The 14,044-nt window shown below is 36.2% G+C and overlaps 1 protein-coding gene across 10 annotated transcripts in view; it reads left to right on the top strand.

Moving 5' to 3' along the window:
• The window catches only part of SCN1A (sodium voltage-gated channel alpha subunit 1), a 131,402-nt gene that overhangs the window by 48,031 nt on the left and 69,327 nt on the right, over window positions 1-14,044 (top strand). For 8 of the 10 annotated variants that reach the window (XM_074337321.1, XM_074337352.1, XM_074337349.1 and 5 more), the window contains one exon: window positions 10,463-10,775. In XM_074337321.1, the coding sequence (XP_074193422.1) occupies window positions 10,512-10,775 (264 nt within the window). In that variant the 5' untranslated portion in view covers window positions 10,463-10,511. Of the gene's footprint in view, window positions 1-5,320; window positions 5,513-10,462; window positions 10,776-14,044 lie in introns of all 10 variants that reach the window. The other 2 variants (XM_074337326.1, XM_074337334.1) reach the window with 1 other exon arrangement.

Here is a 14,044-nt window from a genome sequence, read left to right as displayed (position 1 = left end):
TTGATAGATACGTAGTTACTGCTATTTTATCATTCATATTTTTTATCCTTCCTCTTCCTCTTCTCTTTCTCCTCCTCCTCCTCCTCCTCTTCTTCCTCCTTCTTCTTCTTGAAGAAGTCCCTTTAACATTTCTTTAATACCAGTTTGGTGATGATGAACTCCTTTAGCTTTTTCTTGTCTGGGAAGCTCTTTATCTGTCCTTCGATTCTAAATGACAGCATTGCTGTTTAGAGTAATCTTGGTTATAAGTCCCTAGTCTTCATCACTTTCAATATTTCATGCCAATCCCTTCTGACCTACAAAGGTTCTGTTGATAAATCAGATGATTGTGTTATGGGAGCTCCCTTACAGATAAATAACTGCTTTTCTCTTGCTGCTTTTAAGATTCTTTGTCTTTAACCTTTGACATTTTCATTATGATATGTCTTGGTGTGGGCCTCTTTGGGTTCATCTTGTTTGGGACTCTCTGTGTATGCTGTGCTTGTATATCTATTTGTTCTGCCAGGTTAGGGAAGTTTTCCATTGTTATTTCTTCAAATAGGTTTTCAGTTCCTTGCTCTTTCTCTTCTCCTTCTGGTACCACTATGATGTGAATGTTGGTACGCTTAATGTTGTCCCAGAGGCCCCTTAAACTATCTTCATATTTTTGGATTCTTTTTGTCATTTTGCTGTTCTGAATTCATGTTTTCTGCTACCTTATCTTCTAAATTGCTGATTCAGTTCTCTGCTTCATCTAATCTACTGTTGATTTCCTCTAAAGTATTCTTTATTTCAGTTATTATAGTCTTTTATTTCTGACTGGTTCCTTTTTATGTTTTCTGTGTCCATTTCTATGTTTCCTATCCCTTTGTTGAAGTTCTCACTGAGATCATTGCACATCCTTATAACCAGGGTATTGAACTCTGCATGTGGTAGATTGTTTGTCTCCATTTTGTTTAGTTCTTTTTCTGGAGTTTTCTCTTGTTCTTTTATTTGGGACATGCTTCTTTGTCTCCTTATTTTGGCTGACTCTCTGTGTTTCTATGCATTAGATAGGGTTGCAAAGCCTTATTCAGTAGGTATCCTGTGGGGCCCAGGGCACAGTCATCTGAGTCAGGTGCTCCAGATGTGTCCTTTGTGTGGGTTGTGTGTGCCCTCCTGTTCTAGTTGAGCCATCGTTGCTCTTTGTATGTCAACGGAGGGGTTGACCCTCGGGCTTATTGTTTGTGAGGACTGGCTGTGACTACAGTGGAGGAGCTGTTGTGCAGAGGTGACCCTACAGAGCAGGATTCAATTTAGCAGGGCTCTGGTACCTGCACAATCTAAATTTTGGGTGTGTCATCTTTGGAGGTAGCCAGGTGATGCTCTGGCTTGCTCCAAAGCTAGCCACCAGGCGTACCATACCTGGGGCCTCCTGACAGGATTCTCACCATAGGCAAGTTCAGCTGCAGTCTTTGCCCAGCCAGGGCACCCTGAGCCACGAAGTAATCTGAAGATGGGCTTGGAGGTGCCTCAAGAGGCCAAGCCACAAACTTACGCCCACTTTGGATAGTGCCAGGCTTAGGGCTGCTCAGCAAGAGGTTCGGGACATGCTGAAGCCAGATGCTGCTTCTTTGAGGTCTGTGAAACTTTGAGAGATTGTAGGAAAGTCTACAGCATGAGCCAAGACAGGCCGTTTGTACAGAAAAGCCATTAGAAGCTACTTGGGTGGACCTGAAAGTAGGTGGGGCAGTTTCTCAGAATTACCAGGGTGAGGCAAACAAATGGTGTTAGCCAGGTCAATGGAGATTTAGGTATGGTGGCCACCTGCACCTGCACACTGGGAGTGGGGAGGGCTCGACAAAGAAACAATGGTTTCTGTCAGCTCTTCTGGGAGAAAGCTGCCCCTCCATTCCTCGCCCTGAAGCCAGATAATTCAGTTCCTCCCCTATGTCACTGGCATCTTTGTAGCTGCTACCCCAGTGCTGGAGCTCAGAACAAGTCAGTCCGTCAGTGAGTGAGTCTGTGTGTGGTCCCTTTAAGAGGAGAGCTTGGGACTATAGCAACCCTTGTCTCACTCAGCCACAATCTCCGCTCATTTTTACAGCCAGAAGTTAAGGGGACTTCTTTGCCCAGCACTGGAACCCTGGACTGGGGAGCCTGGTGTGGAGCTGGGAAACCTTGCTCCTCTGGGTGGGACCTCTGCTGTCAAGATATCCTCCCCAATCTTTAATGGTCACATGCAGGTGTCGGACAAGTTCATCCCTTGTTTCTCCCCCTCCTACCAGACTCAATGTGGTTTCTTCTCTATATCCTTAGTTATAAGACTTCCATTCAGCTCAATTTCAGGTAGTTCTCAATGATGGCTATTCTATAGTTTCATTGTAATTATGATATGGTCATGGGTGGAGGCAAGCGCAACATTTACCTACTCTGCTATCTTGACCAGCTGTCATTATATTAAATTCGTTTTAGACAGTGATTTTCAAAAAAAAAAAAAAAATGAGTGGACTCCTGACATTTCTACAAATGAAGGAGCAGGTTGGGAAGTGTGGGGAAGATGAGCAGCAGAACTGATGTGGGGACTCAGGAAAAGGAAGGAAATGGAGAATCAGGGAGAGAAAAGATGTGCAATGAGAAAGGGATGGTTGAACAGATGAACAGGACTGGCCACCCCTTAGCCTGCTCTCTCAGTAACCCACTTTGTTTAAAACCTGCCAAATATACCCCAGATTTAGGTACTGCCTCCCTCATTCCCAACTCAACAGGCTTGGGAGGCCCACATTCATCTTTTAGTGCCTAGCACCTCACACTTGGGTTCCCAAAATCTGCAACCACAGACACAGCCATGCACAATTAGACTTCTATCCTCTATATCCTCCCAAATCTCTGACCAGACCACTCACCCACCCAAGTAAGATTATTTTCTTACATGGAAGAATTTTATTTAAATAACTTGTTTATAATTAAAGCCATTGCTATGTTCTTGAAACAAACTATTCTGAGTTGTTCAAAGGAATTTCCTTAAATTATTCTGAGTTTGATTATCAAGAAGAGATCCAGAAATTCACAAGGTTTTCAATGTGGACTATCCACCATTCCTACTTTTTATAACTGTCTTCCCCGTAAGGAAATAAAAGCATTCTAATGATACTTATGTTCTTCACAACAGACAACAGAAAGAGACTTTGACTGAATCTAAGTCAAAAAAAGTTTAGTAGGAGATACTATGTGTTCTTATTATTGTTTAATCAGTTTACTTCTCTGGTCATTGATTAATGGCTTTCTCTGACAGATTAGTTAGCTTTGCTGTGTTAAACAACCTTTAAGTCTCAATGTTTTACAAACTTGTGAGTGGCTGCCGGTTGGCTCTGGTGGCTCTGTTCCACATATCTTTTTATTGCAGGACCCAGGATGAGGGAGCAACCTCTATCTGAGACATGCCATTCTCAGGGTAGAGGGAAAAGAGCAAGAGGCTGGCTGGAACCACAACATTGCTTTGAAAGCTTCTGTTTGATTGAAGACTATGTTTGTCATCTCACATTCCTTTGACCAAAGCAAGTCACATGGTGAAACAACAATGGGGCAAGGAAGTATATTCCAGGAACCCCATCTACCAGGAGGGCTAGCAGGTCACATGGCAGTTGGTGGAGATGTATAATCCCCTTACAGGGAGCAAGTGATTGAGCGTATATCATAATTGAATACCACTGAAATGCCGGTTTCATCCCTTCAAGTCTTTAAGACCTGCTGCTGTCTGCCGTGTTTAGTGTGTAGGAGTTTGGGGCAAGATTAAGATACTACCTGTTAAGAATCTATCCTCCCACCTTCCCCTCTGCGATTTTGTCACCTGCCTAGGACACTACCATCTCCTTCTCTTTCAACAGACTCTCATTACTCACGCATGCAACTCTCTCCCCTGTCTCATTTGCTCTGGGACTTCTAACATCATATCAATAATGCATTTAAGATTTTACCAAGAGAGAGAAGAAAGCATGGACTTTAAGTAGCTTCTATTTACTGCTGCACTAAAATTCCTGAGATAATAAAGACCTCACAATTTAATTTGCTTGAACTGATAAAGGAAAAAAATATAAGCAGAGCACACACAAATTTATATTTCCATAAACTATGCCACCACATAAGGAGTTTTCTAATGGCTAAGGCTCTCAGTCCAAATGTAGAACACATACATCTCAGTACTTCATACTCTCAAAGCACATTTTTACTCAGACATACATTAAGTGCAAGATATGTCTTGTGCTAGGTAGAGGCTGAATGGTTTCCAGAGTTCAGGAAACAAACTGATAGTATAGTTAAAGGCATAGTCTGAAAATGTCAATTTCCCATGAGACTAGACCCAATGAATTATTTTGCCAAATAAAATTTACCACAGGGCAAAGAAAACTAGAACTAACAACAGGTTAATGTCTATTAGAGCTACATTTGAGTAGGACATTTCTGTGTGGGGCAAGAGCCTGTGGGCTGCAGTAGCATTTATATGGTCAAGACCTATGGGAACCAAACTGAGTGAACCAATGTATTTTTCTTTAATTCATTAAATACTGCCTCAAACATGTTTCCAAACTAGGATTTTATTTAAAGTTCATTGATACAATTGGAACATTGGGGCCTATTTTGTTTTCCTAAACATTTAATTCAGTAATTATACAGTAAGGCAAAAAGCATGCCCCAGTTGCACAATTTTATTAATAAAAAGGTGATGTGTTTTATATTTCTTGATTCCAAGCATGCCTAGAATGCGATGTTTTACTTTAGTTTACCACATAGTATTTTTTATCTCACTCTGTGTTAACTTTGCATTAGTATCTGAAGTAAATATAGGCCATCTATTCAGTATGTTAATTAAGTATGTAGTCAATTTGAACAAAGTAGTTTATTGATATTGGATGGGAGGCAGTGGTGGATTGAGTAAATTTTGTAGTTCATAGCTTGTTATTATGATGTCCTGAAAATGAAAATACACAAATATAGATGTAGACATATGTGAGCTATGTGACCATATTTTATGTAATCTGCATGTAGCATGAAAATTTAGGGGGTAGATAATAATGTTTTAAAGAATGTAAATGTTTTAAACATACGTATGATTTATGTTGTTTAGTTAATCCCAATTATAATACTAAAAATGGGTAATATTAAAAAACAAGTGAAATAAAGACTTTTCTCAAAAACATACAAAACAAAATTATTTCTAGAATAGAAATTTATAAAACGGCATTTCCTAGGCTTGTGAAATTCTTTGTAAAAGCAATATCTTTCTTGGGTGTTAAAAAAAGTTATTTGAGATCACAACTGTACAAATAACATTTTATCCAATTATTTTTATTGTTGTTGGCAGTAATGTTCTTCAGTGAAGTGGGTGACAGAAACACCACAAAATCCACTGAAACACTTCTGCACGAATTGCCATGCCCAGATGGTTTATGTCCCCAAAATAGTAGTAGAATCTACAAGGAGCTGGCAGTCATTTTGGCAGCAGTTTGTTTTCTCCTCAGCATGAAATCAAACAATTTTAAGGACAGAATTGCAGGTATATGAGTTTTCTCCATATCAAATTATACTGTATAAGGTGGTCAAGATACCTAAATGTTGTATTATTATAACTTTGGTGTTAGGAAATCTTTGAGGAGATTAAATGGGGCAGATAAATTATATAATCTGCTCAGTTGGTAACTAGACGTAACCAGATTTAGCACAACATGAAAAAAGTTATAGAACTAAAATATAAAGTGGCTGTAGAAATATACTTCATTAGGTTTCAAACCTGCATAATATAGTGTCTAAATTTAAATATTATGACCATCTTTTTTTTTTTAGTATCTTCTGTTTTTAAGATTTTTAAGACAGTCTCCATTGCTGCCAAAATACTTCATTTATTAGATTTATTTTGAGTTTCTTCAAGTATATAATTGACTGAGTGAATACTAGTTTAATATGGCTACTTGTGTTATATTTGCATACATTTTATTTAAGTTTAAAATCATGTAAGTACTTGAAAACTATTAAATAACATAGAAACTGGCAGGCAGTGGTTTGGGAGTCAGGAAATAAAAGTTTTGATTCCAGTTCTACCATTAATAAGCTGTGTGACCCTGAACAAATTACATGTTTATTTGGAAGTTGGAAACACACAAATTCTAAACAGAGAAATGTTAACTTTTCTTTGATTCACTTTGTTTTCTGTTAAATGAGAAGGATGGATTAGATGTTCTCTAACTTTTCTTTCAACATTTGCTATTTCTTGATTTTGATTTACTTATCTTTGACTATTCTCTTAAAATAATTCATTTAATATTTCAGAAGTACAGAAGTTGAGGCAAACTACGTCTTCTCTGCCTGAAAGCCTGTGTTATAAACTCTAATGACCTGTCCCACATCAATATCTTTGTCAAACATTGGTTGACTATATTTATATGGGTCTATTTCTGGGCTATATATTCTGTTCTGTTGATTTGTCTGTCTTTTATTTTGCTAATTCCACACTGTCTTGATTACTGTAGTTTGAGAGTAAGTCTTGAAGTTGGATAGCAACAGTCATCCAACTTTGTTCTCCTTCAATGTTGTGTTGGCTATTCTTGGTCTTTTGCCTCTCTGCATAAACTTTAGAAACACTTTGTTCATATCCACAAAATAACTTGCTGGGATTTTGATTGAGATTGCATTTCTCAATAGATCAGATTAGATGCCAAGTTGGAAAGATCTCACATCGCAATAGTATTGAGCAGGGAGTATCTCTACATTTATATAGTTCTTCTTTGACTTTTATCCGTTTTATAGTTTTCCTCATATAGACCTTATACATAATCTGTTAGATTTATACCTAAGTATTTCATTTTGGGGGGAGGGGTGCTAATATAAATGGTTTTATGTTTTTAATTTCAAATTCAATGTTTATTTTTGGGATATAAGAAAGTGATTGACTTTTGTATATTAATGTTGTATCCTGCAACCTTGCTATCATTGCTTATTAGTTCTAGGAGGTTTTTTGTTAATTCTTTTTGGATTTTTCTACATAGGCAATTATGTCATCAGCTACAAAGACACTATTTTTTTTTTCCTTCTCAATATGTGTATCATTTATTTCTTTTTCTTGTCTTATTGCATTGATTAGGACTTCCAGTATGATATTGAAAAGGAATGGTGAGGGGGGACATCCTTGCTTTGTTTCTAATCTTAGTGAGAAAGTTTCTATTTTCTTTTCTTTCCATTGTATTTTTAAACACGTCTTATTCCTATAAAGAAAATAAATTGAGGGTTGTTTTTTTTTTGTTACTTTTCAACCCAGACACCTTAATTGTCTTACCACTTGTAGGAATTGTTTAGATGCTTCTATTGAGTTTCATGGGCTTGCAATCTGATAATATGCAAATAGTTATAATTTTACTTTTTCATCCTTATATTAAAAATGTAATTATTTCTCATATTTAATTGGATTCATTTGTACCTCCAGAAAAAAATGTTATATAGTAATGTTGTTTTTATATTGATTTTATTGAAAATACATCTAGGATTACTTTGTTGCTGAATCTGGGGTTCATATAAATAAATATGTATTTGTATTTTCAACATACTATGAAGTTAGCATTGTGTGTTGGAGGAGAAAAATTATCTATTCACGAATTAATGTTGGAACAACTGGAAAAAATTGATCTCTACCTCACTTTACATAGAAAACAAACTGCAAATAGATCACAAATTTAAATTTATAAAATTAAACCATAAAGTGCTAAAAATGCAAGAAAACATGATATATAATATGTCCCTCCACTCCTCTAGGGACATGGGTGCTTTTATAAGCGTGACAAAAAAACCTAGAAGCCAAAGAAGAATTAGAGCTAGATTATCATATTAACATTTTTTAAAAACTTAATTCATTTTTTTAAATCTGTTGCTCAAAACCATCATAAAGTCAAAAAACATATACTTTTAAAAAGGCCCCACATCAAAAAATTAAATGGTTGATATCATATCTAAAAATGTATACTATAGATTAAAAAAGAAAATTAGAACACAGGCTGTTCTTTAGATAGACAGTCACAGAAAGAAAAGAAAAAGTAGCTCTTTAACATGAAAAAAAGTTCACATTTTCTCATAGTAAAACAAATACAAATTAAAGCTATAATATTACCTGTGTTTTTCCCCAGTCAGATTCAAAATGTTGAAAACATGATAACACATATGCATTGAGGATGCAGATGTATAGACACTGTGTTGCATTGCTGTCATGAGAATCATTGGTGCAAGCTTCTTAGAGAGTAATCATACAATTATATCAAAATTAAAGATTCACTTTACACACAGCCAAGTACACCTTTAGAAGTCAATACCATAAATATATCTACACATCTGTAAAAGTATGTGTATAAAATATATTCATTGTAGCTTTATTATAGTACGTACAAACAATGGAAAACCATGTAGCCAATAAAAAGAAAGAGTCAAATCTATAAAAACTGAGAAAGAATGACTCTAATACGTATTTTCAAGGGAAAAATGCAGGATGCAGAACAGTTTGTGCAGTAAGATACTATGTATATGAGTTTTTAACTAGAATATGTGTAAGTATACATGTGCTCATGTGATTAGCATATATCTATTACATACCTGGAAAACACGTGGAGACAGTTAACAATGGTTGCCTCTGGGAAAGGCACCTGAGTGCTGGAGAACAAGGTGGAAGGGAAAATTTACACTGTATTTTTTGTTAAATGTTTTGAATTTACATCATTTACACATGTTTTCTATCAAAAAATTAGTTAGTTAAAAATAAAAACCATACATATCTCTATGTCATAATACTTCCCTTATGAGATACCTTATTTATTATCCCTAAAGTTTTATTTCCAAATAAATAAATGCCATTATTTTCCTGATGCCTTATGGGAAAAGTAGAGTTTCATTGATTTAAATTGACTGATTTAATTTTCCTATTCTTCCAGAGCTTGTAGGTAGATTATAAGTGCTCTGAAAGTTTTGTGAGATAACTCAATAGACTGAAGGTACAAATTTAGACTTGAATTCCCCCCCCACCTTTCTTTCTGGTCACCCACTGAAAAATATAGTCATAAACCTCACAACAATGGGAACCTCCTTCAGTGAAATTTGCAGTCTCTTTAGGACTCCTCACAAAATAGTTATGGCTGCAATTTTATTATTACAATTCATAGACACCAAAGCTAGATTAACTGTATCAGAGCTTGCTGACTTTAATGAGTTAATGCAGTATCCCAATAAAACTTGTGGCCAAGCAGTAGCTTAGGCTCTGGGAAGCTTTGGCTCAGTAATATCTGTGAAATTTGAGCTCATATTAAATATGCCTTAAAACAATACATTTGGGATTCAGCCTCTGGCATCAGATCAGGTCTGACTCTGCTATATGGAGTTGAGAGTTTTGCCTCAGGTTCTTGTAATATGTTTAGCACTATAGGACTATAGAATCAGCAAGAATAGTATTATTGCTTTAGTGAAGAAAACCACTTCAGTTGCTATTGAGCTCATGTCACCCTGTCTTCTTTCTGGTCGTTTTTCCCTGAAATTGGAGACTCCTGCTGCCCTGCATCTTTAGTTACCTGCAGCCCAATGTAGTAATTTCTTTCCAGTCAAGTCTTTCTCTCATTCTTAGTCATTTCGTTGGCACTTATCCAGCCTTGCAGTGGCTATTTCTGTATGTGTTCAAGTAAGCCAACCGCATCATAGCTAAGACATGAGCAGGTTGTAGTTCTAATTTTCCCAATCTCAGAAGAGACGGAGACCCAATCAGAACAGCAGTGACTCTCTGATTGGTCATTAAGTTTGGCTGCAGCAAACTGTTCTGATCCCCTTGGCCAGGAACCATTTGTCAAGACTAGAGGGTTGGATTTTATGTCCTCTCAGAGCCAGCTCCCTTTCCACTTCCTCCTGTTGATGAGCTAACCATTGTCTCTATGGGACAACATCCTCCTCTTCTGGTGGCTCGAGAGGAAACGCCCATTAGGAACATGGTGGCATTTAGCCTAATGTAAGTGAATTAAGGCTAGATTTGAACCACTTTCTTAACTTATGACACTGTTCCTGTATTGGCAAAACATAAGAATGAATAGACGTGGAACTCTTAACAAAATCCAACATAGAAACCATGTCTGTTAGGCCAAACTCTTAGAAGGAGAAAGTAGAATGGTGGTTGCCAGGGACTGGGGGAGGGGGAAATGGGTGTTGCTATTCGGTGGGTAAAAGTTTCAGTTATACAGGATGAGTACGTTCTAGAGATCCACTGTACATTCCGTGCCTATAGTTAACAGTACTGTCTTACACACTTAAAAATTCATTCAAAAGGTAAATGTCATGTCACATGTTCTTACTACAAAAATAATTTATGTTTTGTAATTACATTTCAATTTAGTTGGAAACAAAATTTTCAGTCCTCTAGTCATATTTCATGACAAGTGTTTATAAATACTAAGTCTTCCCTTAATCTCCTTAAAATATCAACTTTTTTTTTTAGGACTTTCATATGCAGAGTAAATGGTAATTAAAATGTGCAGGATGACAAGATGGAGCAAACAGTGCTTGTACCACCAGGACCTGACAGCTTCAACTTCTTCACCAGAGAATCTCTTGCAGCTATTGAAAGGCGCATTGCAGAAGAAAAGGCTAAGAATCCCAAACCAGACAAGAGAGACGATGACGAAAATGGCCCAAAGCCAAATAGTGACTTGGAAGCTGGAAAGAACCTTCCTTTTATTTATGGAGACATCCCTCCAGAGATGGTGTCAGAGCCGCTGGAGGACCTGGACCCATACTATATCAATAAAAAAGTGAGTGTTTTTTATCAGGCATATTTTGCTGCTAATTGCCTACGCATACCTTGGACGATTGTAGCACCAACACAGGCTGAATTAGCACAAAGTGTTAAGTATCCATCTGTTTAAGAAATAACATATTTGCATGTGTCTTATGCATACACATGAAAAATAAATTGATTATATCATAATTGATGGAGCTATCCCAAATGCACCATGACAAATACCTAAAAATAAATGTTAAGTTAGTGACAGCTAATTTAATAAATTAAAAAATTCTCCCCAGAGATTGTATTTACTAAAGAATTTTATGTTATTTGCTGCACTTGAAAATCCTGAAAATTATCACAAGTTATAAGGACTTCAAAAATATTAGTGTTCATTTCTCATAGAACAAAATTTGATGCCACAGAGGCTTTCACTTGCTATATCATGTTACATGTAATAAATCAATTGATTTCTGGAACATTCTTATATAAACTATAATTTTAAAAAGTATTCAATTTTTTGGTAGAAATATATTTCTATTTGTAAGAATGAACAAAAATATACTGTTCTGAAGAACCTATAAACAATATTTGAATGCCTGCATTTTCTGTATCCGTGCTTGAAGTGAATACTTTGTATTAAGCACCGAACATTTCATTAAGACCACAATTTCACCAAACCAAGATGAAAAGCTTACAGAAAAAGGCAAAATCAAAGAAGATTATTGTATTGATTTTAGATTGAATTTATGAGTACTTAATTTTCAACATTTTATTATCTTTTTCATCTGCTACAATACACTTGTGTACTCTTGGTAGAAGGGTAGGGCACAAAGATTATAATTAAACAAATGGAAGTTTTTTGTTGGACATGGGCCTTATAATACCCTAGACCAGGGGTGTCCAAACTTTTTTCAACGCTTTTTACCAAGGGCCATGTGCGATAAAATACACAAACAGCCGGGCCACTCACGCGAGGTGAAGGACGTATTACCTCACCTGGTTTACTTAAGTAAACTAAATATATTTTTGGAATTTGCTGCGGGCCAATTAAAAATGGATGCGGGCCGCAGTTGGCCTGCGGGCTGCAGTTTGGACATCCCTGCGCCTAGACTGTTGTTGCTCGCACAGTTCTTGACAACATGAAGTCAGTCCTTGTCAAATGCATAAGTTTGGCAATTGTAATATATAGATTTGAGACAGTTTTGTAAATCACTTCGTATCACCTTAATTTCAGAGATAAAGACCTCACAAAAGGATGACTGGCACTACGTTAATTTTTTTTCTTTGAACTTTCAGGATATAGCTGGTTTAAGTGTAACATACTTTCCCTTTTTAAAAACTAATTTGCCCATTTTATAATAAAGGAAGAGATAAAGACTCATTTTCCAAAGATTTTATTTTCTTTCATTTAACTTTGCTTTTTAATATAATATTGCCAAATCTTAGTAGGTAAGAGATTATCCATTTCACAACTACTTTTAAAATTATGAAAAAGTTTCACTTTATCATTAAACCAGCCCTTTGGAATACAATTAAATATGCTATCTGAAAAGCTAAAGCCCAAATTAAGCCAACTATGAGGGGTTTATTTATATAAGAAAAGTCAAAATGCACATAATCCAGTTATTTGAACATTGTAATTTATTTAAAATTACTTCATTATTGAAGTAATGACTCTGCTGTGTTCTAGAGAGAAATTCACTCACCTTATAGAGCATGTTAATTTATTGATAGCTATTGGATATATCCAGTCTATTCAAAGACTGTTCTAATCATAGGTTAGGGAGCTTGACCCCCAACAGGCCTTTTGCTACCCCCTGACACCCAGCCCCTACCTCTCTGGTAGTAATCACCCTCTAAAATGTGTTAAAGGCACCAGAGTCTACCCCTTTATCAAAGAGGGCTGAAATCTAGCATCCCAGCTCATGTGCTATGTCCTTATTTATAAAACAATAAATGATGCTTTCAGAAAGACTAAACTAATGCATCTTGACAAGGGCAGTGATTTTTCATGTGAAAACCAGATCACCTGATCAATTCTTTTCTTTCAGTTAAAGAGTTTTCAGAGTGATGAAAGTTCTTGTCTTTGAGAGGATGTCCCTGAAAAAAAACGGCCACAATTGGTTTGTCATGAGGGATACAAAGGATATAAAGGCAGCTGGAAACAAAATTATGCTGACCCTTTCAAATCTTTAAAATCAAGTGTGAAAAATTAACTCTGATGGAATGACTAGTCAGCCTGACGTGACCCTTATAAACTTTGTTAGGTTCACATTCAAATTTGCCATTAACATCTTCTATCCTTATCTTCAAATGCACATTGTGTGAGAAAAGAAAAACATTTTGGCATTTTGGAACACATCGCAGTGTGCAAGTAGAACAACCTGATAAGAAACATATTGTTATCAGGAAGGAGTTTTCCCCAAGGTAAGGCACATCCATTGCTTTCACATTGAGCTGACATCCAGCAAGTCTTCAAGTAAGTCATTCAACAGCAATGCGAATGAAACTTTGGAGCACCGAAGTCCTTATAAACTAATATGGAATGCTTAGGGCAGGTGAGCAACACACACATTGAGCTGTGTGTTTGAAATTTCCTTCTTTTGTGAGTTCATGTTTTAAAGCTTTCTCTAGTTGCCTGTACACTGTTTTTAAGTCTTCAATTTTCTTTCATAATTGGATTATTTCAGTATTAAGGAATAGTCTTAACTTCTGAATTCATGTGCTCTCATTAAAGTTGGAATGCTTAGCAAAATAATAACCTGTTTTAAATCATGACTCTTTCTTTTGATATTTGATGACTGATTTTATTTTAGTGACGCACGGTATTCCGGCACAGCTGACAGGTCTAATGGTGGAAATTTCACCAGGGAAAAGGCTTCGTAGGATGAGATTTCCCACTATTACTGATATTGGGGATGTGGATTTTATTCCCTGAATGACATAGAATATACAGACATCAGTTAGGCCAGTGACTTCCCTGAGGTTTTACTCCAAGTTCAATAATTAATATGTCGTTTGTATCTATATACAATGTCTTTTGTGTCTCTCTTAATAATATATAGAATAAGCAAAGCGAGCCCACTATAAAAAATGGTTGCAGAATCTATTCTTTATGTTATACTTTAGAATAAAATACAGTGGTATTTTATGTTCAAGAAACAGAAACAACACTGAGCTCTCTGTGATCTACAAAGACAATGTCATCGAGCTTACGGAAATGTCACTGCTGGTGATGTATTTTCAGAAGGCATATGCCCACATATTTTTATCTTTTTTTGCCCCAGTTTAAAA

The sequence above is a fragment of the Rhinolophus sinicus genome, linkage group LG01 (genome assembly GCF_036562045.2).
Source record: "Rhinolophus sinicus isolate RSC01 linkage group LG01, ASM3656204v1, whole genome shotgun sequence".
NCBI lineage: Eukaryota > Metazoa > Chordata > Mammalia > Chiroptera > Rhinolophidae > Rhinolophus > Rhinolophus sinicus.
The sequence above is the reverse complement of the archived record's forward strand: the minus strand, read 5'-3'. Positions and strand labels throughout refer to the sequence as shown.